The sequence below is a fragment of the Ostrea edulis genome, chromosome 3, assembly GCF_947568905.1.
Source record: "Ostrea edulis chromosome 3, xbOstEdul1.1, whole genome shotgun sequence".
NCBI classification, from domain to species: domain Eukaryota; kingdom Metazoa; phylum Mollusca; class Bivalvia; order Ostreida; family Ostreidae; genus Ostrea; species Ostrea edulis.
In genome coordinates this window covers 32,746,738-32,769,292 of record NC_079166.1, presented here as the reverse complement: position 1 = coordinate 32,769,292, position 22,555 = coordinate 32,746,738, and the positions used below count along the sequence as shown (strand labels likewise).

At 35.9% G+C, this 22,555-nt stretch overlaps 1 protein-coding gene across 4 annotated transcripts; it reads left to right on the top strand.

Moving 5' to 3' along the window:
* Positions 1 to 505: 505 nt before the first annotated feature.
* LOC130053350 (titin-like) lies at positions 506 to 17,367 on the top strand. Of its 4 annotated transcripts, none has more exons than XM_056160462.1 (10): positions 506 to 651; positions 2,839 to 3,028; positions 4,753 to 4,814; positions 5,117 to 7,037; positions 7,230 to 7,362; positions 8,245 to 8,418; positions 10,323 to 10,508; positions 11,496 to 11,576; positions 12,819 to 13,028; positions 15,953 to 17,367. In XM_056160462.1, the coding sequence occupies exons 2-9, from the start codon at positions 2,859 to 2,861 to the stop codon at positions 13,017 to 13,019; spliced, it is 2,928 nt and encodes a 975-aa protein (XP_056016437.1). In that variant the 5' UTR covers positions 506 to 651; positions 2,839 to 2,858; the 3' UTR covers positions 13,020 to 13,028; positions 15,953 to 17,367. The 4 variants fall into 4 exon arrangements, with proteins under 4 accessions (XP_056016437.1, XP_056016436.1, XP_056016438.1 ...); XM_056160461.1 differs by lacking the exon at positions 506 to 651 and adding an exon at positions 680 to 765; XM_056160463.1 differs by lacking the exon at positions 506 to 651 and adding an exon at positions 710 to 760.
* Positions 17,368 to 22,555: the final 5,188 nt, after the last annotated feature.

The following is a 22,555-nucleotide window of genomic DNA, read 5'->3' as shown; positions in this document are numbered from 1 at the left end:
CGAACTTAGGCCTAAATGTAACCAGATCGACAGAGACCAGTCAGTCTGAGGGCTATATAACTTTTATTAAAACTACACCCGAAATAAAATGAATCATTAGAAATACATTTAAATACGACAATGAATATCACATTTACTCCCAGTATATATTAGGGATCGGATGCGAAATGGCTTTTAAAACCGTCTGTTCCATTCAAAGGTAGCGCCGAGAGTGCATGCTCTGGGTTAGTAAAAGCGGGAAAGTGAGTGAGTATTAGAAACCGGTTAAACAAGTGTAAGGAAGTCCAGTGGTCAGTTATAAGCACACACACGTGGTCTGTCACACTTGAGCGCGGAAATAAACACATTTGTACACATATGCAACATGATAATTCATTTACAGAGGTTACATAAATATGACATCACAATACGCTGTGCTAAGCCTATATCAAATGTCCAAATGTTGAGTCTGTCGCACCGTTCAACACCAATATCCCCTTTCAGAGCCCCGTGATCTGATTGATACTGAGGATGACCCTCAAAGAGCCTCATTTTAGTTTCAAGTGTCGCAGCAAATGTTAAAACTATAGTAGATCGTTACTCCTTTCAATAAAAAATTTCCATAACTCTGCGAACCACAGCTTACAGGGCCAACAGGAATTTTTTCTTTAGGTAGGCTAATCTAAATATTGTGTATTCACTGAGCGTTGTGTTGTAATTTTAACCAATCAAACACTTTGTTGAATTTGTTTCATGTAATGGCGGCATCCTTGTTTATGCGGTAAGGTGCGTATGTAAGCAATACTTCTCAATTTTGATCATTTTAGTGAATGTCGTTGGACCTTGCAGCGCTGTATTTGACTACCAGACCATCTCACCTTCTTGTTTGACTATTTCCTTTGTTAGCAGCATTCTGCAAATAATCATAAAAATTAACACTGGAAACACTTGAATTGTAATAAACATGCATAATGTAATGTAGATTGAGTACCCGTAACATGACGAGTAAACAATGGACAGTGTTTGCTATGCATACTACACGTTCCGAAGTTCTTCAAATGACATATAACATGCCCTTTCTATGTTGTTCAATGTCTCAATATTTTATGGTTGCACGACGGATTGTGGACCTGATATCTGTGTTAGCGCTAGTGTAGAATTTTCTGTAGCCACTGTGGCTTAACCACACTAAATTTAAAAACACAAAACAACTATTTGATATGGTTCAAAGATTTTTATTTACCAAATACACTGAAACACATTTAGCATTTGAGGATTGTCAAAAATAGAAAGGGAAAACAATTAAATGAAATAGTGAAAACACATGTTAAAATCATGACACACGATTCCAAGATGGGAATCGCAGTGTTTGTAAGAAAAAAGTCACATTACATAATACAAACTATCACATTTAATATATAGTATTCTCCTGTTGATTTCTAGACGATCCATCCCATTATCATTCCCGTCCCCTAGTCGATTTGTCCCAGTACTGATCCATCCCCTAATTAATTTGTCGTCTGGTCGATCTGGCCCCAAGAAAAAATAATTACCATGTTTTTTAACTATCTTTCCAAGTGTTATCTACAGTACTGAATTGGTTTAATTCATCTGCATATTTCATCTTCCTTTGATGTCATCTGCCATCAGGTAGTAATCCTTTTAATATGCCCTGTCATTTATAGCTTGATTGCAGTGTGTATGGTCAAACCAATAAAAGGTGTTATTCTTGCAATTAATGATCAAAGATCATAAAACTGCAGCTATGATTAAAACCCTAAAAGTTTTAACAAAGGTGATTGTTGTACAAACTTAAATAACAATGTTTTTACAATAATTAATGAGCACACTTTTTCATAACCAATTGTACTGATTATCACACTTCAAACAAAAATTATATGGCCTAATTGTTGTATAAACAATTTTATGTACAAACTTAAATCCCACAGTTATCTAATTTTAATATCTAACTTCAGAGACCTAAAATTTGTTTTATAATATCTCTACTAATTTTGTGTTAAGGTATGCATGCAAAAACTTCCCATTTTTCATAAGTAATTAAATATTTTATTATATCTTCAAGATGGGGGGGGGGGGGGGGGGGGGATTGACCTAAGCAGAATAGGCCGGATTGACAAGGGGTCGGACCATCTAGGGACAGATTGATCTGACACCTCCTATTATACTGATGGGGGGGGATTGACCTAAGCAGAATAGGCCGGATTGACAAGGGGTCGGACCATCTAGGGACAGATTGATCTGACACCTCCTATTATACTATAAGTTTGCTTGGATTAAGTCAAAACCCTTTGATGTACACAAACACACGACATATTCATATTATTTGATAGATTTTTCTTTGGAATTTATAGCTTTCATTCATTTCTCTTGTTTTAAAGAAGAATATATATATTTATAGCATGTGACCAGTCAGAGTGTAGATAAATAAATGTGTGTCAGGAATTACAAAGACAAGACAGATTAATTTATTGATGTATAACAATATCTTAGCACAAGGCCATGTTTCCAATTACCTGCTCAGAACAAAATATTGAGTTACACACCAGGACCCAGTTGCACAAAAGTTAGTACTTAGGTTTAAGTGACAGTTAACGCTATATAGATGTAAGGTTAATGACAATTTAACCGTTAAAGTTAACTAACCTTCGTGCAACTGGTTCCCGAAGGCTTACTCAATTACATGGTAATTACCCACAATATATAGAACAGTTGCAAGTTTCACTATCCATATTCTGCAGTCCTTTTGATAGAAAACCTTCATTTTCAGCAGATGTGTGTTGATTCATATTACGAAAGTTTTGTTGAAATGTATAACTTTTGAATCTTTTGAAATTTCAGATAATTAAACATAATTGAGCATGCCCAGGAGTAAGAAACGAGGAGCCAGTAAGGCAAAGGCAACAGAGGAGGTTCCTTCCAATGTTGCGGAGATGCCAGCAGGGAGAAGAACACGGGGGTCAGCCTCTCAGAGCCCTGCCCCAAAAAAATCAACACCTAAAGCCTCCCCAAGTCCAGCACCCAAATCCAGGTAAAAACTTGAAAATTGTTTTGTAAAAGGCAAGGAAATGATTTCTTGTTTCTATATAATTCCGATGTTATTTATTACATTTTAAGGATTTGTTTAAAGTTATTGTCAAAATTAGACAGTATCCTCTGTCCAAAATTAGTCAAATTAAATTTTTCTCTTTAAGAGAATAATTTTGTCCTTCGGAAAGGCGTAAACAATTCCCTTTGATTCGCACAGAATTTGTGCATGAAATGTATCTAGATTAAATCGGGATCAACATTCTGCTATATTTTTATTATTCAGACGTTTGTCAAATGTATTCTTTCTTCACATCTGTGTAAAACATCTTAATGATCAAGCGTGTCATAATCTGGGTCATCATTGCATGTCGTTGTGTCGTGTAATACGATGGATTTTGTAACTTCAAAGCTGTAATATGAATGCATTTTAGATCTTTGAAAAGCAGCTCAGGTATGCTCAGATTGTATGACTTTGCACCATTTAAAAAAATTCCAGGGGACCCCCCCCCCCCCCCCGAGCTGCTTTGCACCTTCGACATTTGGTTCAAGCCTGTGACTCTCAATTTTCCTCTTGTGGGAAAAGGGTAGTAATTAATTCTTTGGTTGAAAAATCCCTGCATTTCTTTTTGATTGGACAAAAATAAAGCTGAACAAGAATTTACATGTCAATAAATTCGAAAACGCGATGTATTCGTATACGCTTGAAAACAAATTTTAATGTAGTGCTGGGAAACTATTCAAGTTTTTGAAATTGTTAATACAATGAACGAATTGAAATTATAAGAATCAAATAATTTATCAAAAAGAATGTTAAATCCTATATGATATACCATGTATGTATTGTGTTTAGTCAGATATCAGAATTTCCGTGCAACAGACTACACCATTTAGAAATGTCCATTTAAATCTAAATAAACTACAGGTGTACTAGATATTATTATTTTAAGTCGATATATCTATGGATCAACCTCATGAAAGGGCTATATTTGTATATTGTTGCACCATATCAAGCATCACGTAAGGACCCCACTTTGTGCCATCATTAGGTCATGTATAAATTTTCAATTGAATAGCTGCAGGGATAGTCAAGAGTGGTTGTTTGTTTGTTTGTATTGTTTTTCACTCATATTGAGATGTCACCAGTTGTAGGTGAAGTACCACTATTTTTGCCCAGCACCCATGCCGTAGAAGTGATGGTTCTTTATCGTGCCAACGCCTGCTGCGACACAGGAGCTCCGTTTTTAAGGTCACATTTGAAAGACTTGTGATTCTCACTTCTAAATGCCGAGCGTTTGGCGAAGGAGCAATCACTACCTATGTTTACGTCTTAGGTGTGATGTCAAAAAACCTGTAAATCCATGAAACTATCCAACTGTTAGGTTCATTTTTTTTAGTGTTCTTGAATTGTTGCTGTTGATGCATGTTTGTATGAATCAGACCTCATTCAAATTCCGTTAGTCACAGTGGTGATTTTCATTTTCAAAAAAAGTCTTCATACAAGCATTTGTGTTGTTGAGAAAATCCACTGACTGTCTCAGCTTCTTGAAAGGAGTTTTGGGTGATTTTGAAAACAATGGAATGCAATGCATTGCACTGCATTGATGATATGTAATTGTCATGTATTTTACAGTATTGTGACACCCTTAATTCCAGAAGTTTGATTGTAAATATAACTTACTGTGTTGGTAATTTAAGTCAACATAACTGTCTTATCTATAATTACAGAAGTAGAAGCAGATCAAATCTATCTACAGAAGAGCCAAAAAGAGGAAGATCTCGAGGAAAAGGTAAATTAAATGTTGCTTGCACAATTTCATTTCTTTTTTTTTTTAAAGTTTAAACAGTATTTTATTATGAATAACAGCAGGCGATGCTTATATAAACCTTCTCCTTTAAGGTGAAAGGTAAGGTCCACATAATGATATACACATAAGAAATTACAATATAGATATTTTTTTTTGAAGTCCTGCTTTGCAGAGACTCAAAAGGTGTCTGTAGTTCACTGATTGGTGTATACTCTTTACATGTAGAAAATCTCATATATGTATTTATGAGAGGATGTTATTCCATTTGATACATTAATTTATAGATGATAGTGCAGAAGAAACTGGGAGAGTAACAAGAGCTGTGGTGCAGGAAGCTGAAGATTCTCCTAAGAGAGGTCGGTCCACATCCAGGAGAGGAAAACCAGTAAGTGGACCAGCCCCGAAACCAGCTGCTCCCGCTAGAAGTCGGTCTAGACGGACGGCATCTTCAGCGAAGCGGACACCAAAAGCCAGGAAGGCACCAGCCAGGAGTGGTCGAAGTAGAAGTGCCCGTGGTAAGAAAGAACTTGAGGAGGATATTGAAAGTGAAGAGGAGGAAGAAGAAGAGGAGGAAGTTGAGAAGCCAGCAAAATCCACTCCTAAACGAAGAGGGAGAGCTACGAAAGCGTCTCCTAAAAAATCCCCATCTCCAAAAAAGTCTCCAGCAAAGAAAAAATCTCCAGCTAAGAGTGCATCCAGATCACGAAGTAGAGGAAAGCGAGAGAAGACTGAAGAGCAAGAAAGTCCTCTCCCTGATGCACAAATTGTCCTCACCAAAATTGATTCACCCAAGAAAACTGCATCTCCTACCAAGACTTCATCTCCTAGGGCAGCAAAGAAAACACCATCACCAAGTCCTAAGAAAGCAACACGGTCACCCAGAAAGAAAACACCTCCAGCAGCTAGCACAGAGAGCCTGTCACAACAAGAAACTGTGGATGAACAGGAGGAAAAGTCCGCAGAGGATTCAACAGAAACAGAGGAGGAACAAGGAAGTGGAGATGCAGGAAAAGTGGAGGAAGAAGCAATGGAAACTTCAGAATCAACAGAGCAAAGAGAAGAGCCTGAAGCTGTGGAAGAGGAAGAAAAAGCACCCAACAAAGAACAGGTAGTGACACCACCAGAGGAAAAGGCAGAGGAATCTATAGAGCCAGAAGAAGAGGAGGAAAAGCCTGTCCAAGGCAACGCTATAGAAGCTATATCTGAAGATGAAGTTGAAGAAAATGAAAAGAAAACTGAATTTTCACAACAGAATCTGCTGAAAGAAAATGGAGATGATGCAGAAGTACTCAGTCAGAAAAGGAAGTTTGAAGAGGTTCAGGATGAATTAGAGGAGGAAGAGGAAGATTTATCTGCAAAGAAGGCAAAACTAAGTGAAGAACCTCTTCTTCAGACAAATGGTAATCAGGAGGAAAGCAGCATGGAATCTGAAGCAAGTGAAGTGGTGAAGGAAAATGTAGAGGAACCTGCAGCAGATGTCGAAAAGGATTATGTTATGGTTAATATGAATGAAGTCCCAGCTGCTAATAGTAGTGAAATCTTAGAGATTATTCCTAAACCTGAAAATGAGGAAGAAAAGAAGGTTCAAAGTGATGAAGTAGAGGCAGAAGAAGAGCAGATTGTGGAGGAGGTTAAGGAGCCAGAGGAGGTTGAGGGCCCAGGGAAAGAAAGTGAAGATGTTGTAATGGAGACAGAGGCAGCAGAAATCCAGGAGGAAGTGGTAGAGGAACCCATTCAGAAGGAAGTATTTCAACCTCTAGAAAACGAGGAAGTAATCCAGGAAGTTTGTGACATTCCTGCTCCTCAACAGGAAGAAGTTCAAGTGGAAAGTAGTGTGCAGTCAAACCATGCAGAAGAAATTCAACCAACGGTGCAATCGGTGAATCCTAAAATTAGTGAACAATTACCAGTATCAAATCTAGACAAGCAAACTGGGGTATTGAACAGGAGGTTCATTAAAAACCCTGCCTTCCGGGATGATGTGGCAGACCCAGCTAAACAATTTTCTGTGGTTAGTTACAATGTTCTAGCCCAGTGCCACTTAGAGCGGAATGACTACAGCTTTACTGAGCCTCAGTTCCTAGCTGCTGACCACCGTTACCAGAAACTGGTGACGGAGTTGAGGTACATGGACGGGGATATTGTCTGTTTGCAGGAGGTGGAGCCACAGTTTTTTAATAATACACTGATGGCTGCTATGGAGGGGTGAGTTTTTATTTATGTGAAGTAATTTATTTTCTGATGGAATGTTTAAAGTTTTTAATGTAAATCGGATGTTTTATATTTTAAAAGATTGACACGCCCTGAAATTTTGTGTGCGGATATCCATCTACCACCTAGTTTATGTAACACTCAAAATTTTATTTCCATCAAGTGTTTCTATGACTTTTCCTCTAGGATGGGGTATGATGGTTTAATGAAGAAGCGGACAGATGATTACTGTAATGAAGGAGAAGCCATCTTCTACAAAACTAGTCGTTTTACCAGGGTTGAATTTAACACATACTCTATGGCTGATCTGGCATTTAAGGTTAGGCATATAGAACTCGTTCAGTAAGGAAGTTATATTATTTCAAAGTTTCACATGCTGTAAAGATTTCCTATTTTGCACGAGTATTTGATATTGCGAAATGACTTGCATTATGTCAAATTGCGAGAAGGAAAATTGGTGAGTGCTCTTTTGATCAAGAGTCTTTGCATGTAAATTAGCAGTATAAAAATAAAAGTGAGTAATTTTAATTACGAGTGATGCTTCTCACACAATTAAGCGATAATAAATTCCTCACGTATATTTAAATTAGGGATTTACAGTATTAGGTAAAGCCTTTAATCAGTAAAGTTTTATACTATAAGTGTTGCTGAATATTAGAATTTAGCTTAGATATGCAGAACAGGAATTTTTTTCTAAATTTCATAACCATTGGGGCTAGTGATTGACACTTTTATCTAATACTCAGGTGACCAGTGAGGCCCTTCGGCCTCTGGTGCAGAGTTTTAGCCTTTTGAAAATTTATTTGTAATTCAGTTCAGACTTATTCGTTGTTATGGTGTTATGTTTTGTAATGTTGAGATACTGTAGTGTTCTGACATTTTCCTCGATTTTGAAAAAGTGAAAAACAAGTTGGGAGAGAGAATGGAGATGATACCTATTGATATCAAGGATATGTCATTAATGATATTAAAGATAATTTAATGTATGAGAATTGTAACCACTTAATAATTCTATGTTATGAGTTAGATAGATGCCCCATGTAGCACTGCCCTTGGTATGGATTATGACAGAGTGTACTTTTTTAAGAGGCATCTTAAATAATATCATCAAAATAAAAAAACCAAACGATTTTGTGGGTTAGGGTTAGGGTAAGTTGATAGAATATAATCTATGTGAAAAGCTGTTGTTGTCCCATTACAGGAAATAGATGGATTGGACCTCACACAGCAGGAGGCAATCAGGGGATACCTAGACCGTCCAGACGTGATGGTCATGGCCAAGCTCAAGTGTAATAAAACTGGACAGGTCATCACTGTTGGAAACATCCATGTCCACTGGGGGAAGATGAAGGTTCCAGATGTTCAATGTATACAAGTAAGTTTTTTTTTTAAGCCCCACTCCCCCTTCCCATGGTTGGTACCCAATTAAAAATTAAAAAGATTTCCATAGATATTATACATGATACAAAATTAATAATTAGTTACTTGGTTCTCATGCTGGCCTGCATCTGTTTAAACAATGCATATGTACCATTTTCCTTTAACAGTCGAGAATCCCTGACCCCATTTTAGAATCTCCTGTATGTAAAATGATTGTTTAAGTCTGGGTTATCCCAACTTTTGCGTAAATTCATAATTTTGCAAATGGCAGGCAGGGTATTATACTTTTAAATATTTTATTGCGATGGTGTTAATATCTGTAGAGATGTGAAGAAGTTAAGGTCCTTGGTTTGTGTTAATCTAAATTTTCTGATTTTCTCCGGTTCAGTGAATTGACAGAAATCCATATGTGCGATATTAAATGGAATTAGCTGATATTGAAATCCATCATTCACAGAAGTGGTTATTCTACCATGACACATTGTGGGAGGTTTTTCCAGTGCTGGCTCTATGTTGGAACTGTTTATAAAAGTCACGAACTTTGAATTCTAAAAACAATCCCTTGGTCTCATCAGTTTTTTATTTGATAAAAAGAGGAGAGGAGAAAATGCCCCCACTTATTTTTGATGAAAATTGATGTGAGAACCAAGTAATTAGCCCTCTTTCAATTTGTCTTTACAGAGTTATGGTATTTAAATTTTTTTAATTGGATTATATACTAGCATTTTCTATGACATGCAATGACATGAGATTACTTGAAAGAAGATTTTAGAATGAAAGGTAATGATCGTATTGTGAAGAGGAAGATCCATTTCGATTATCAGATTTATCGGTTTTGTTGTTACGGAGTTGTGGGACTTGGGTTTATTAAATATTGATTAAATGACAGCACTTTCTATAGCTCGTAATATTTGAGTTCAGAAAAAAAAATTAAGGGTGGATATATACCAACCATACTGATTCAACAACCAGATACACACAGTGGTGGAGCATCAGATGGATATTCTTGTGGGGCCCTTTCTGACTCTTCAGTTTTCTAGTAATCTATAGCAATAAAACTTTACACGAAGAGTCTCTATGACAAACAGATCGATTTTTAGTCCAAAGGTCACCAGTCGTGTATGGTAAGAATAGTTTATGTATGAAATTGATGATATCACCTGAAACTTTATGTGAAGGGAATGATTTACAGATTATCTGTATTTTAAACCACAAGGTCAAAGCCAAGGACTTAGGTCACCAACTTCCATAAGGTATTACATGTATTGGTTTCTAGATATGAAGCTTTGCTTGAAGAGTATTCTTAATACATTTCCATGGGGACCTAGTAATTCTTTCAATGTCGCAGGTGATTGAATTAAAGCTACCCATACCCTGCTACAGTAACAAAAGTGAAATTGAAGTTTTACCCATTTAAATTTCACACAATGTTCAAAACTTGTCAATATAGGACAGCGTTCACTTTGGAAGGTGTGAGATTTTTTTTCAGTCGGAAGCCAAGGTGTTAACTGTTTGTGTTTTATTTATGATTTATTGGTTTTTATAGGGACTGAAGTTAATTTTTTTGATTTGAACATGTGTGCTAAAAAGGCCAAGAAAAGGCTTTCTTTTAAATGTGCCAAGTTTCAAGTTGACTATAGTCACCCACGGCAGTGAAGTATGATCATAAAGTACAGTTTAGTTCATCTGATTAAAAATAATACAGGAAGTAAGAAATTGTGATGTACTAAACAATCAAAACATACTCCCTTATAAAGAACATAATTTACATATACATTAACATGTAGAAATCGACCATCTAAAAATAGTGATTTGTGATTCTTTTAGAATAAATTTCTGTAAGCATGCAGTTTATATGTAATTCATACAGTAAATGATATCAATCTTTTTAATTTTCAGATTGCAAGTGCCATTAAAGAGGTAGTTAGTAAGGCTGGAAGTGACACGAATCCTCACATCCTGTGTGGGGACTTTAACTCGGAGGTGTCCAGTCCAGGCTACCTGCTCTGTACAGACGGCTATTTGTCGGACTCCTGCATTCAACAGCTACAGTTGCTGGAAAACTTACAGTTCCCAGATGGATCAGTAAGTTTACTTTCCCAGGTTTTCGAAAGAGGTGGGGTTTTGATTTCGCATTTCTCGTTATGTTTTTAGCTGTGCGTGTAGCTTTTGATCTGACAGTTCCTTCATATAAAATTTTATGCTCATGTGTTGAAGTTGAGACTGCTCCATTTTTATCTTTGATTCACAAAAGGTATTCAATGTGTAATGAAAGAAGATTGAACAATTTTGTATAAAATTTTTATTGTTAAATAATGATGAAAGTGAAATAGATTAAATTCACACGACTGGTGAATTGTTAGGTGCTGATCTATTTGCACTTTTTTGAAAGATTTGTCGGCCCTTGATAAGTATTAAATTATGACTTCAAATTCTAGATCTTGACCTTGTTAACGCAAGAACGTATAAACAATTCATTAAATCACAAAATGAATATTGGGGTGTAGCTGGCCTTATTTTAACTATATCTGAGACAGTATACTAAAAGCATAAAATTCTCTCCGTTAAAGCAATGAAATGACACTTTGTACATAATCAATATATGTTTCTTACAGCATGTGAACAGAACATCCATATAGTTTATTGTCTGTCTGTCCGCCAAAAACTTAACCTTGGCCATAACTTTTGAATGGATAGTAATAGGGCTTTCATATTTCACATGTGTATTCCTTGAGACAAGATTTGGTAACAAATGTTTTTACCTCATGACCTTGACATTTGACCTACATTTGAAAAACTTTAATCTTAGCCATAAACTTTCAATGCCAGGTTAGTGATAGGCTTTTCATATTTCACATATGTGTTCCTTGTGATGGGATCTTTCTTTGTGTACCAAAATCAATTTGCTGCCTACAGAGGCATCAATGTTCCACAAACGCATCTTGTTTATTTCTACATTTATCCTATCAAAAACTTGAAAACTTCAGATGTTGTTTAGGAAAGAAAAGAATGCTTTGTATATTGAATGCTTATTGTGACTTGTACAGAAGAATTCCATCAATTTCTTTACAGAAATCCTCATTGATCAACACTCTGTGGAGGGCATTTCAACACACATCTAGCAGCATGAAAAGTGCTTACAACACTGCTCAGGTAAATCTGTAGTCATTGTTAGTCCACTGTCATATATTCAAAGTCAAAACTGGAGACCAAAACCTTAAGGTTTAAAGTATGAAATTGTTTCATGAATAAGTTTTACTTGTGAAGGTAACAATAATGTGACTGAAATTTTGTTAAATAGAGAGATTTGACAGTTCTCGTGAACAAGGGTAGCTTCCAGAGGTTATGGGATGGAGTATAAATTGTAGTCGATAGTTCTCCAATTTGATAACAGGCATTGCAGTATTAAGAAAAGTAATTTCTTCTGTTGAATGTTCATATGTAAATTTGATTGTATGGTGGAATTTCATTCAGACTAGACGTGAAGTCATGTAACGTAAAATTTATTTATGAAACGAAACCAAGACTGTAAATCATGCAATAACCTGCGAGAAAATTTATATACACATATATATATATATATATATATATATTTCTTATTATTCAATATATCGGCCAAATATAGGCGACTCCTTCAGAAATTGTATGGACAGATATTTTGTTGATATCAGCCTTTGTCAACAGGCACTTTATCTACATCACAACTCAACATGTCACAGTTAAAAATAGTCTCCATCTGCTTCAATGAAATTCCACCTGGATTACGGAATAGAACTATCAATTCAAGGACTAATTTCAGAATATGGATATCTTGTTTAGGCACAAAATGTTCTATATAAAACTTGAAAAACATTGTAAACTAATCAGATTTTGAGTATTTATGTTGTTCAGCAACTCCACATAATGTGCAAACATTCCCTCCCCATTTTTTGTTGTTTATGGCAATGTCAGTCACATTTTTCAGAAGATCGAAACTGGTCAACCAAATAAAGTAATTTTGATCAAAATACTATTCATTATTATACAGAGAGGTTGAAGCAGTAAATGAAATGGCATGGAATATGGATTCAGCACATATAGGTCTCCTCTTATCTATTTAAAAAAAAATGACCTTATATTTAGAATTGAAATAGAATGCAATAGAAAATACTGGTGTCAGAGTTGTAGATGGAGAAAAAATACACTATCCTTATAAGGTAATGCGAATTGGGTTTCTGTAGGAAGTGATTGATTCCTAACTGTTAAGGAAATTTAGTTTCTGAAAGAGTGCTAGCAGTGATATATTGTTCTAGCTTCCTTTCATACTCTAAACCACTAGAATGATGGCAGCAAGAACGTGTAGCAAGTATTGCAATTTAGAATATGCTGTATTTGAATTGTGACCTACTTTTTCAGGGCCAGGAACCAAATATTACATCCTACAACAAAGTGATGAAGGCAGCGGTCGACTATGTTTTCTTCAGCTCCAACTGTTTGGACAATGTGGGTGTGTTGGAGGTTCCTTCAGAGGAAGCGATCACGGAGACGGGAGGGATACCCAATGAAATTTTCCCATCAGACCATGTATCAATCAAAGCTACATTCTCATTCAGATAAATATCTTGTGTAAGTTATTTCACGAATTTTGAGAGAAGAATTTCAAAACCAATTTTTTTGTTTTAGCTCTGTGCTTATTTAAAAAACACAGTTGTGGCCGGTTTAGGTGAATGGAGTTTGCTGCTAGTCTTGATCATCTGGATGTTGTGTACATACTCCCCAAAAAACATCTGGACTCTTTGTTCGGTATTTTTTCTAAACTCGAAGGGATGCATGTCGAAATTCTGATAAAGGCACTGATTGATAGGTTGAGAACGGCAATATGTGTGCCTATAGAAGTTGCATTGGATTGAACTCTAGAGCAAAACTTTTCCATGGAATGAAAATAGAGTAATAGTATTTAGAACAAGATGTGTTTGAACTCTTCCTTCCATATATATTCTGTAAGTGGAATATGATACCTGGGATGATCCTGGTTTGAAATACAATTTTTAGCTCTTCTGAGCCAAAGGCTCAAAGAGCTAATGCTATGGCCATTTGTGCGGTGTGCGTAAACTTTTTAGAAAAAGGGCTATAACTCAAGAACCCCTTGGCCAATTTTTTTCAAATTTGTTACAGGGTATCATTGGCCCAAGGGCTTTCATACATACTAAATAAAGGGATGTGACCCTTTAACAAGGGGAGATAATCAGGAAAATACAAAAAAAAGTAGTGGTTGCTAAAAAATCTTCTTCTCAAGAACCACAGGGCAGATTATCACCAAACTTACACATAAGGATGAGGATATGTTGTAGATTAAAAATTGTTCAAGGCATTACCCTGGGGCAAAGGGCATGGTCTCAAGGTCACTTCAAAGTTGACCTAAATTTAAATTTTTTTTAAATTCCTTAAATCTTAGATATTTTAGTCATTATACGGACTAGGATCATCAAATTTTGACAGTTGATGCATCTTAGGACCTTGTGTCAAGTTGTTTCAAAAGTAGGTCACGGTGACCTACTTTTTGAATTTTGCAGGTATTTATTTTAAAATTAATTTTGATGCATATCTTGGACACTTTGAAGCCCATGATCATCAAAACTTGTCAGTTGGTGGATCATGGGACCTTGAAATGCGTCAACTGAAAAATAGGTCACCGTGACCTACTTTCTGAATTTTATGGCTTATCATTTATAGATATATTTTAAGTTGTTATTTCAAATACCGAGAGGTTTAGAATCATCAAATCTTGTAAGTTGATGCATCTTGAGGCCTTGAAACATATTTATAAAAAAGTAGGTCACAGTGACCTATTTTTTGAATTTTGCAGCTATTCAAATTTCACATTTTCAATTTTAGATGCATATTTTGGGCACTGTAAAACCTAGGATCATCAAACTTTGTCAATTGATGCGTCTTCAGTCTTCAGTTTGTGTCGACCAAAAAGTAGGTCACCGTGACCTACTTTTGGTATTTGACAGCTAAATTACTATATTTCAGACACTATTTGACCTACAATCATCAAACTTTGTCAGTTGATGCATCTTGAGTCTTCGGAGTGTATCGACCAAAAAGTAGGTCACTGTGACCTACTTTTGGCATTTGACAGTTATATTTATATATTTCAGTCACTAATTGACCTACAATCATCAAACTTTGACAGTTGATGCATCTTGAGTCAATGGAGTGTGTCGACCAAAAAGTAGGTCACCTTGACCTACTTTTGGAATTTGACGGCTATATTTATATATTTCAAATACTATTTGACCTACAGTCATCAAACTTTGTCAGTTGATGGGTCTTGCATGTTCGAAGGGTTTCGACCAAAAAGTAGGTCAACTTGACCTACTTTTGGAATTGGACACCTATATTTATATATTTCAGATACTATTTGACCTACAGTCATCAAACTTTGTCAGTTGATGCGTCTTGCATGTTCAAAGGGTGTTGACCAAAAAGTAGGTCACCTTGACCTACTTTTGGAATTGGACGGCTATATTTATATACTTCAGATACTATTTGACCTACAGTCATCAAACTTTGTCAGTTGATGGGTCTTGCATGTTCGGAGTTCGCTGACCAGAAAGTAGGTCACCATGACCTACGATTGGAATTTGACAGCTATATTTCAATATTCAGATACTAATTGGCTTAAAATCATCAAACTTTGTCAGTTGATATTTCTTGGGTTCTCAAAATGTGTAAACCAAAAAGTAGGTCACATTGACCTACTTTTTTTGAATTCTTAGGATTTAACTAAAGATTTAGAATACTAAGAGGCTAAGAATAGAAATGGTGAGGTTGTACAATTTATCAGAAGAGCGATTCTAGGCCCTTGGGCCTCTTGTTTCTATTAATCCTTTTATTATTTCATACAAGGAATTCTTGATTTTTATCAAGCACTATATATTGCAAAGAAAATATATTGATAACAAATTTTCTTTCAATAACATCCTTAATTTTTTGGTTTACTAGGTCAGCACCATCTAAAGAGTAAAATTTTTTTCCTGTTGAAACGCCCAGAATATACACAAATGTTGAGATGATCCTGACTGCTGTTAGTCTGATGCTTTTCAATATTCTTGAAAGTTGTCATTAAGGCATTAAGCAGAATCAAGGCCAAAGATTTTGAACTTGCAGTTACCTGGAAACAACTTTCAAAATTTATACTACACTGTTCAAATTCAGACATGCTGTCATGGCAATATTTTAGGCAGGTGTTGTGGATTTGATGAAGGAAAAAGTAGATGTGTGGGTGTGAAACATTTTGCCCCCTAATATGGGACAGACAGAGACCAAAACCAATAACTCCCAATTTCTGTAGCATAAGTCAATGTATATAATTGAAAATTTCATGTAGAAAATTTTCACAGAAAGAAAGACATTTTCAGATAAATTTTCTCTCTGTCAACATTCCAAGATGTTCCAAGACTTGTACCATATCGCTAGACTGATTAAAATTAAAATTGATTGAAATGTTTAAAAAAAATTAGAAATGTTTTTTTTTATTCCAGGTCATATCATTGAAGAGCCACGCCTACAGATCTATTTCATAAAAATCATTGGTTTAATCAACGTCAATCATCCTTCACAAGTTCATGTACCTCTAGAGCTGATGGACTAGCAAACTAGTGCAGCTACTTTAAAAATGAAACAGCTAGTGCCACCTGGTTCAATAAGCCACCAGTTATTATTTTTGTATCCAACCTGAAGTTCACATTTTGACTAAAATTGTAACTTCTCTGAATTAAAATCCCCACCCTTATCTACCTTATCTAAAAAGAAAATCCAGAGAAACGTAGGAAGTGCTTCTTGAATGAGGACCAGCGTTATTTGTTGTTATATGATGGAATTAAAAGGTTTTTATCAACATTTGTGAATTGAGTATTTTAATGTGTTTGATGTTTTATTCATCTTTACTGAAGGTTTAATTTGGATTTCTGTGTTAATTAATGTTGAGAAGTGCCATTAGGGGTCAATATTTGATGTATACAGTTTCCTCCCAAAATTAATATATTGCTGTGGAATATGTGACTATTAAAATTTTTACCGATGTAATGAAATGACCAACTTAAAGTTATGCACATATTGTTGTCAGTGGTCTTTCCACAATTTCTATTTATCTCAAGTGTCGAATTTTGAAGATACAATGCAAACAAACGTTTTTCTTGTTAATGAAGCATATTTTACAAATCATAAAATGTACATTTATTCTGACCTCATAGAGGTTAATCTATTGACAAATCAGGTGCTCTTTTCCCCCCTCTCAGTTATTTAATGCTTTTATACATGTATGCCAAAAATAAATTTATTGTGTTATGTAGATGATTTCTTCCGATATTTTCGTGGTAACTTTTAGTTTATTTTTAAAACCACCCGTAGGACAGCATTAGTAAGTAAGCAGTCTTACTCTTGACGTTTTGGATGCTAAATATTCCGCTGTATGACGATTTATATCCTTAATATGATGTGGGGAAGTAAAACATTTCTTTGTACAAATTGGATTTGAAAAATATCAAGTTCACAGTTTTTGTCGCACTGTTCTGTTCATTGTATATTATCCATGTCCTCATATTTGGAAAACAAAAAAAAATCTGTGTTTAGAATTTCATTTTCAGAGTTGTCGTTTTTTTGTACAGATTAGAAAATATGTCTTTACTTATATATATAGCTATTAATCTCTATTGACAGTTTTCCATGTTTATAGCAAATATTATGTATAATATGTATACGATAATGAACTAGACTATTTAAGGTGAGTAAGTACCATTAATATTGAGTACCATTAATACTGTAAGACCCATTATACAGCATTTATATGATCTCGGTGATTCTCACTGCAATAAACATTCACATGTCCTGTATATTTACATGCAATTGGGGCAATTAAATTGCAAGGTTGGATTTTGAAATAAACATGGCAAACTTTTCTTTTACTTGTCTATTAAGGAATGGGGGGAAAATAAATATGGAAATAAATTTAGCTTACCTTCTGGCGAGAATTTGTCGTCTTTGACCTCTTCAACCTCCACGAAATGAACTTTGATGAAGGGCTGTGTTGCCATAGAGGGGATAATGAAGAAAATGAGGCCATTTGCTCTTGCTGCTGTAGCAATAACAAAAATTGCACAAAAGCTTCCATTGCCTAAAGATTGAGATTTATCACCCCCTTCCCTCCAAACTAAGTTTAGGGAGGTATACTGGATTCAGCACGTCAGTCTGACAGTAGACCTGATTTTGTACAGACAAATGTATACTAAAATGGTAGTTCTCTAGAATTTTTCACTCATGGAAACGTCACCAGTGCTGGTGAAGGGCTGCAAAATTTTGGTCTATGATGGGAGGGATCTTTATCAGGCCACACCTGTTTCAGTTTTTCCAGTCTCATCCGAAGGACCGCCCCATTTAGTTGCCTCTTGCATCAAGCAAGGGGTATTGAGGACCTATTCTAATCCGGATCCCCACGGGATTACAAAGAAAGGAAAATCATGACGGCAGAATTTTTTTCCCACTCTCCTGTTCGTATTTTACGGAAGCGTATTGATGCCAATTGATATAAAATTTTGCTATGTCGTACGTACGAGATACTAAGTCGTACGTACGAGATAAATAGTCGTTATCCGTAGTATTTTAACTTGACGAAATATGAAGATAACTGACTTTAAACGAGACCGTTGAAACCCCTGCACCATCAACTTATTTGTCAGTAGCCTGCCTCGATTTAAAAACTGATCATGCGCAGAACAAGCCCTTGTGTATCGAATCGGTTGAGATATATGAACACCATATGCAGGTGATAATGGAATATTGCTACATAGATATGAGAGTTTGACGATGGAGAAGCCGAAATCATCCCGTTTATCATAAATTTGAGTTGTTAATTTGCCGTTGATATCTATTTTCAATAAAATGTCAAAGTATGAAGTAGAAGTGGAAGACTCTGTGGTGTCTTGTTTCGAGTTCACGGAGATATATCGAATCAACATATGAATGAAAATTATTGTTAATAGATAAAACGTCGATATTTCTAAATGTCAAATTGAAGGCCACAGCAAAAGATTTTTTTCTTCTCACGTAGAAGTTTTTGAACAAATTCCGCTTCATAAGTATATAAAAACAGGTCAGCTAACAAAGGAGCACAATTCGTGCCCATGGGAATTCCAACAGACAGTTGGAAGTCCTGATCACCAAAGACTACGAAGATATTGTCAATGAGGGACGCCAGCATATTTTTGATTTCAACTTCAGAGAACTTGTGCGTGGAATCAGAGTGGTGTTTAACAAAGGAATCACTATACAGTATATGGATATTTCCGCTTTCCATTTTCGTTGAAGAAGCAACTGTCTGTGATGTCAAAAAGTCTAGTCTTACAATTTATCGTGAGGAATGGTCGTGTTAAGTGTTGAAAAGTCATACGTTTCGATGTTGTTGATTTGAGAAAAGCTTTGCGATTTCAAGTTTACTAAAAGTTCTTTAGAATTTTTTAGAATCCATTTGACTTACACCACTTCTGGCATATGTAGTGGCACACTGCGTTTGAAGTTTCTCCTTCACGGCTGTTAATATTTTCGTGAGGAGCAGGAATAGGGGCTTAGTAGAACATTTACTGGATCCAGCAATGTATCTTTGTAAGGGTTTTTGTGAAGTTTAGGAGTCCAGTATAGGTACGGTAACTCGTATTCATCCGACTCATTGACTGGGATGTTAAATGTGTCTAAAACTGAAGTATGATTTTGAAGAATTTCACCTTTTGAAAGGTCAGTTGGAGTATAAGTACGATTCAAAAAGTGGAATTAATGCCAAGTTCGTTTTAAATACAGAAGTAATAATGAGCCTTACAAAGAAAATGTTGTTACAAGCTTTGTCAGCTGGAACCAAAACATATTCCTCATGCAACCTATCTAATTCTTATATCACTTCTGGTTTAGAATAAGTGATTTGAGGTCCTCATTTCAACTATATCAACACCACCAGTAATGGCATGTCCAGCTGGACTATAGTTGAAAGAAGACAAAGAACAAGAACACGTAGGTGGATTAAGTATAAGATGGTCAATATCTAGGCACTGCAAAGTTTGTTCATAATTAAAAAGTTTGGATGGAATAGTAGAAGAATATTTGTAGGAAATGCTGGGTGTAGACTTCAACTTCAAATAAGTTGGAATACACGACTGAACTCTTTTATGACGAAGAATGTTGCTTATGTTGACGGCATCAATTCCTTTGTTTATAAATTTGAGCTTAAGGAACTGGCGGCATGATTTGAAAGGAATATCATCTATGACCTGTGGTGGCCTAAAGAGCCTGTGATTGGCAACATCCATAATTATAGAGTTCAGTCTATATTCAGGTGTTGAAAAATCCAAGGATAGACTAGCTGTGGCTTCTTAAAATAACGTATGTAAAACTCTCAAGGGAACAGAGTAAAGTTTTGTGCGAATATGATGTGGACCTAATTGTCTGTTGACGTAAAAAGTTGTGATCCAATGATCTTCTCGTTGTCTACGACAATGGGTACTTAATGTTGGACTATTTGTGTGATGGTAATTGTTTCCCCAAAATCCTGATCTTCATGGACAAGATGTAGTGGTCCGGTGAATTAAAATGCTTGTAAAGAAGTTGGTTACCACCATTATTAATTGAAATCTGTACCCCGATATTCTTTTATTAAGTGAACCCTTAGTTTCTCCCACATAAATTAAGCCACCTAGGTTACATTCAATAGCGTAGACAACGTTAGAAGATTTACAAGTCAAATTATCAAAAGTTTTGGTACAGAAACTACGTCCGGTGAGATTACTACTAAATGAATTTCAGGTGATCAGTATATCACACGTTTTACAATTTTTTACAGAACATTTTGAGATCGAGCACATAGGATCTGAAAAGGAACATGACAATCTTTAATTTGTCTAATGCGGGATTTCGATACTCCTCTTATACGTTTAATCCATTCTAAGAATGTATGGAGGTTTTTTTTTTCATATTTACCCAATCGTCTGGCATAATCTTAGTCAGAATTCATAATGAATGAAGATGAAGTTCTGTCGCCGAGGTTTTCTATATTTAGGACCATGTAGAATAAGTGATCTGAGGTCCTCATTGTCAACTATATCAACATCACCAGTAAAGACATGTTCATCTGGACTATAGTGGAAAGAAGATCAAGAACAAGAATTGTTTAATTGTCTGTTGAGAATCAAACGTAACATCATTTATACTTTGTCTTTTATATGAACGATGTCCATGACTGCGTATCTGTCTTTGAATATTTGGAAAGAGCCCCATCACATTTACGTTATTTCCTTGTGGACTAGTCAAATTTCTCACATCGTATACATTATCATTGCACCCATATGGAAATGCAGTACCTAGAGTCCTGATCCAGGGATCTTCTTGTTGGATACTTAAGGTTGGATTGTTTGTATGATGGTAATTCCCCTCCCCTAGAATTACTTCCAAAAAAGTTGGTTACCAACATTATTTATTTGAAATCTGTGCCCCGATATTCTCTTATTAAGTGAACCCCTAGTTTCTACCACATAAATTAGGCCACATATAGTCCCTGAAACGTTCTACATTACCAATTTTCCGTTCGCTCATCGTGAGTTCACCGTACACTCTCCGTTTACAGTTTTGCGTTCTCCGTTCATTGTCATTCGGAACACCAAAGTGAAAGAATCGATCTTTATTAACAAAAAAATAAATGAAAGAAAAAGGAACGTGTGCGCAAGAGTGAAAGTAACCTTCCTTATCATATCAGAAATTTAAGTTATAAAGTACAAATGTCAGGATTATCAGCTGTGAAAATTCAAGGAAAATTGCAGATCACTCACCAATATCAAAGAATAGAATAAATAATTTTTATTACTACAAAACATAATTATTGTTTGGTTAGAAAGTAGGAGTAGTAGTTCTGAATGAGAGAAGAATGTAAGAGCCTGCAGTTATGAATTCAACCCTTATACATGTACCCGTAGCGAAGAACGAGTGCTGATACATTTACAAACAATGAAGTAGTTTCAGTTAAGAAATACCCCAGTACAAAGAACAGTTTTATCCGCATCAAAAATATATAAATATTGCACAATCTAATTGTAATATTCATGGTCACACTATTTATTTTGAAAGAAAATAAATGTGGGATTGTTTCCTCAGCTCGACACACTGTCTGACGTGTTTCATACCCATTGTTAGGTCGTTCTTGGCACACTGAATTGAACTACGGATAACTCCGTTTACCTGATCAGGATATAGGGCTCACGGCGGGTGTGACCGGTCGACAGGGGATGCTTACTCCTCCTAGACACTGGTGTGTCCAGGAGTTCGTGTTTGCCCAACTCTCTATTTTGTATTGCTTATAGGAGTTGTGAGATTGATCACTTCGATATCTTCACCTTTCACTGTACATGTAGTTGCAATATAGTGAATTACGTAAAACCTATACGGGAATGAAATTTTTATACTATACTAGCGGAAAAAAGAAACTGTGCATTATACAATTTAGTATAATTTTTCTTTATTTATTGTTTATATTTATAAAATCAATACAATCGATAAAGGTGATGTTTTTGAACAATATCGGATAGTTCCCGACTCAGATGCACGGACTTATTCATGGTTAGTGAACACATGTTGTTTATTGAAGTGTTCGTACGCATGAGTTTACTGTTTGGAGTAAGAATTGTAAAAGGTTTGTTTGGACACTATTCGTTAAGGAAAGCACTTTAGTTTTGACAAAATTTACCCTTCTGTCATGCCACGACTCAGCGAAAACCAACGTAATCGTGCTGTTGGGATGCTTCAAGCTGGAATGGCATAAAATATCGTAGCAAGGCACCTTGGAGTTCATCGGAACACCATCCAGTCATTATGGAGACGTTTCCAACAATCTGGTAACACTCGGGATCGACCACGTTCTGGGCGTCCTCGTGTGACGTCGCGTCGACATGACAAACGCATTAGACTTGTGCACCTGAGAAATCGTTTCCAGATAGCAAGTTTGACTGCTCGTAGCATTCCTGGATTTCGACCAATGAGTCCAAGAACTGTGCGTAATCGTCTGCGCGAGCACAACATCAGACCAAGACGTCCAGCGGTGCGCCCAATACTGCTTC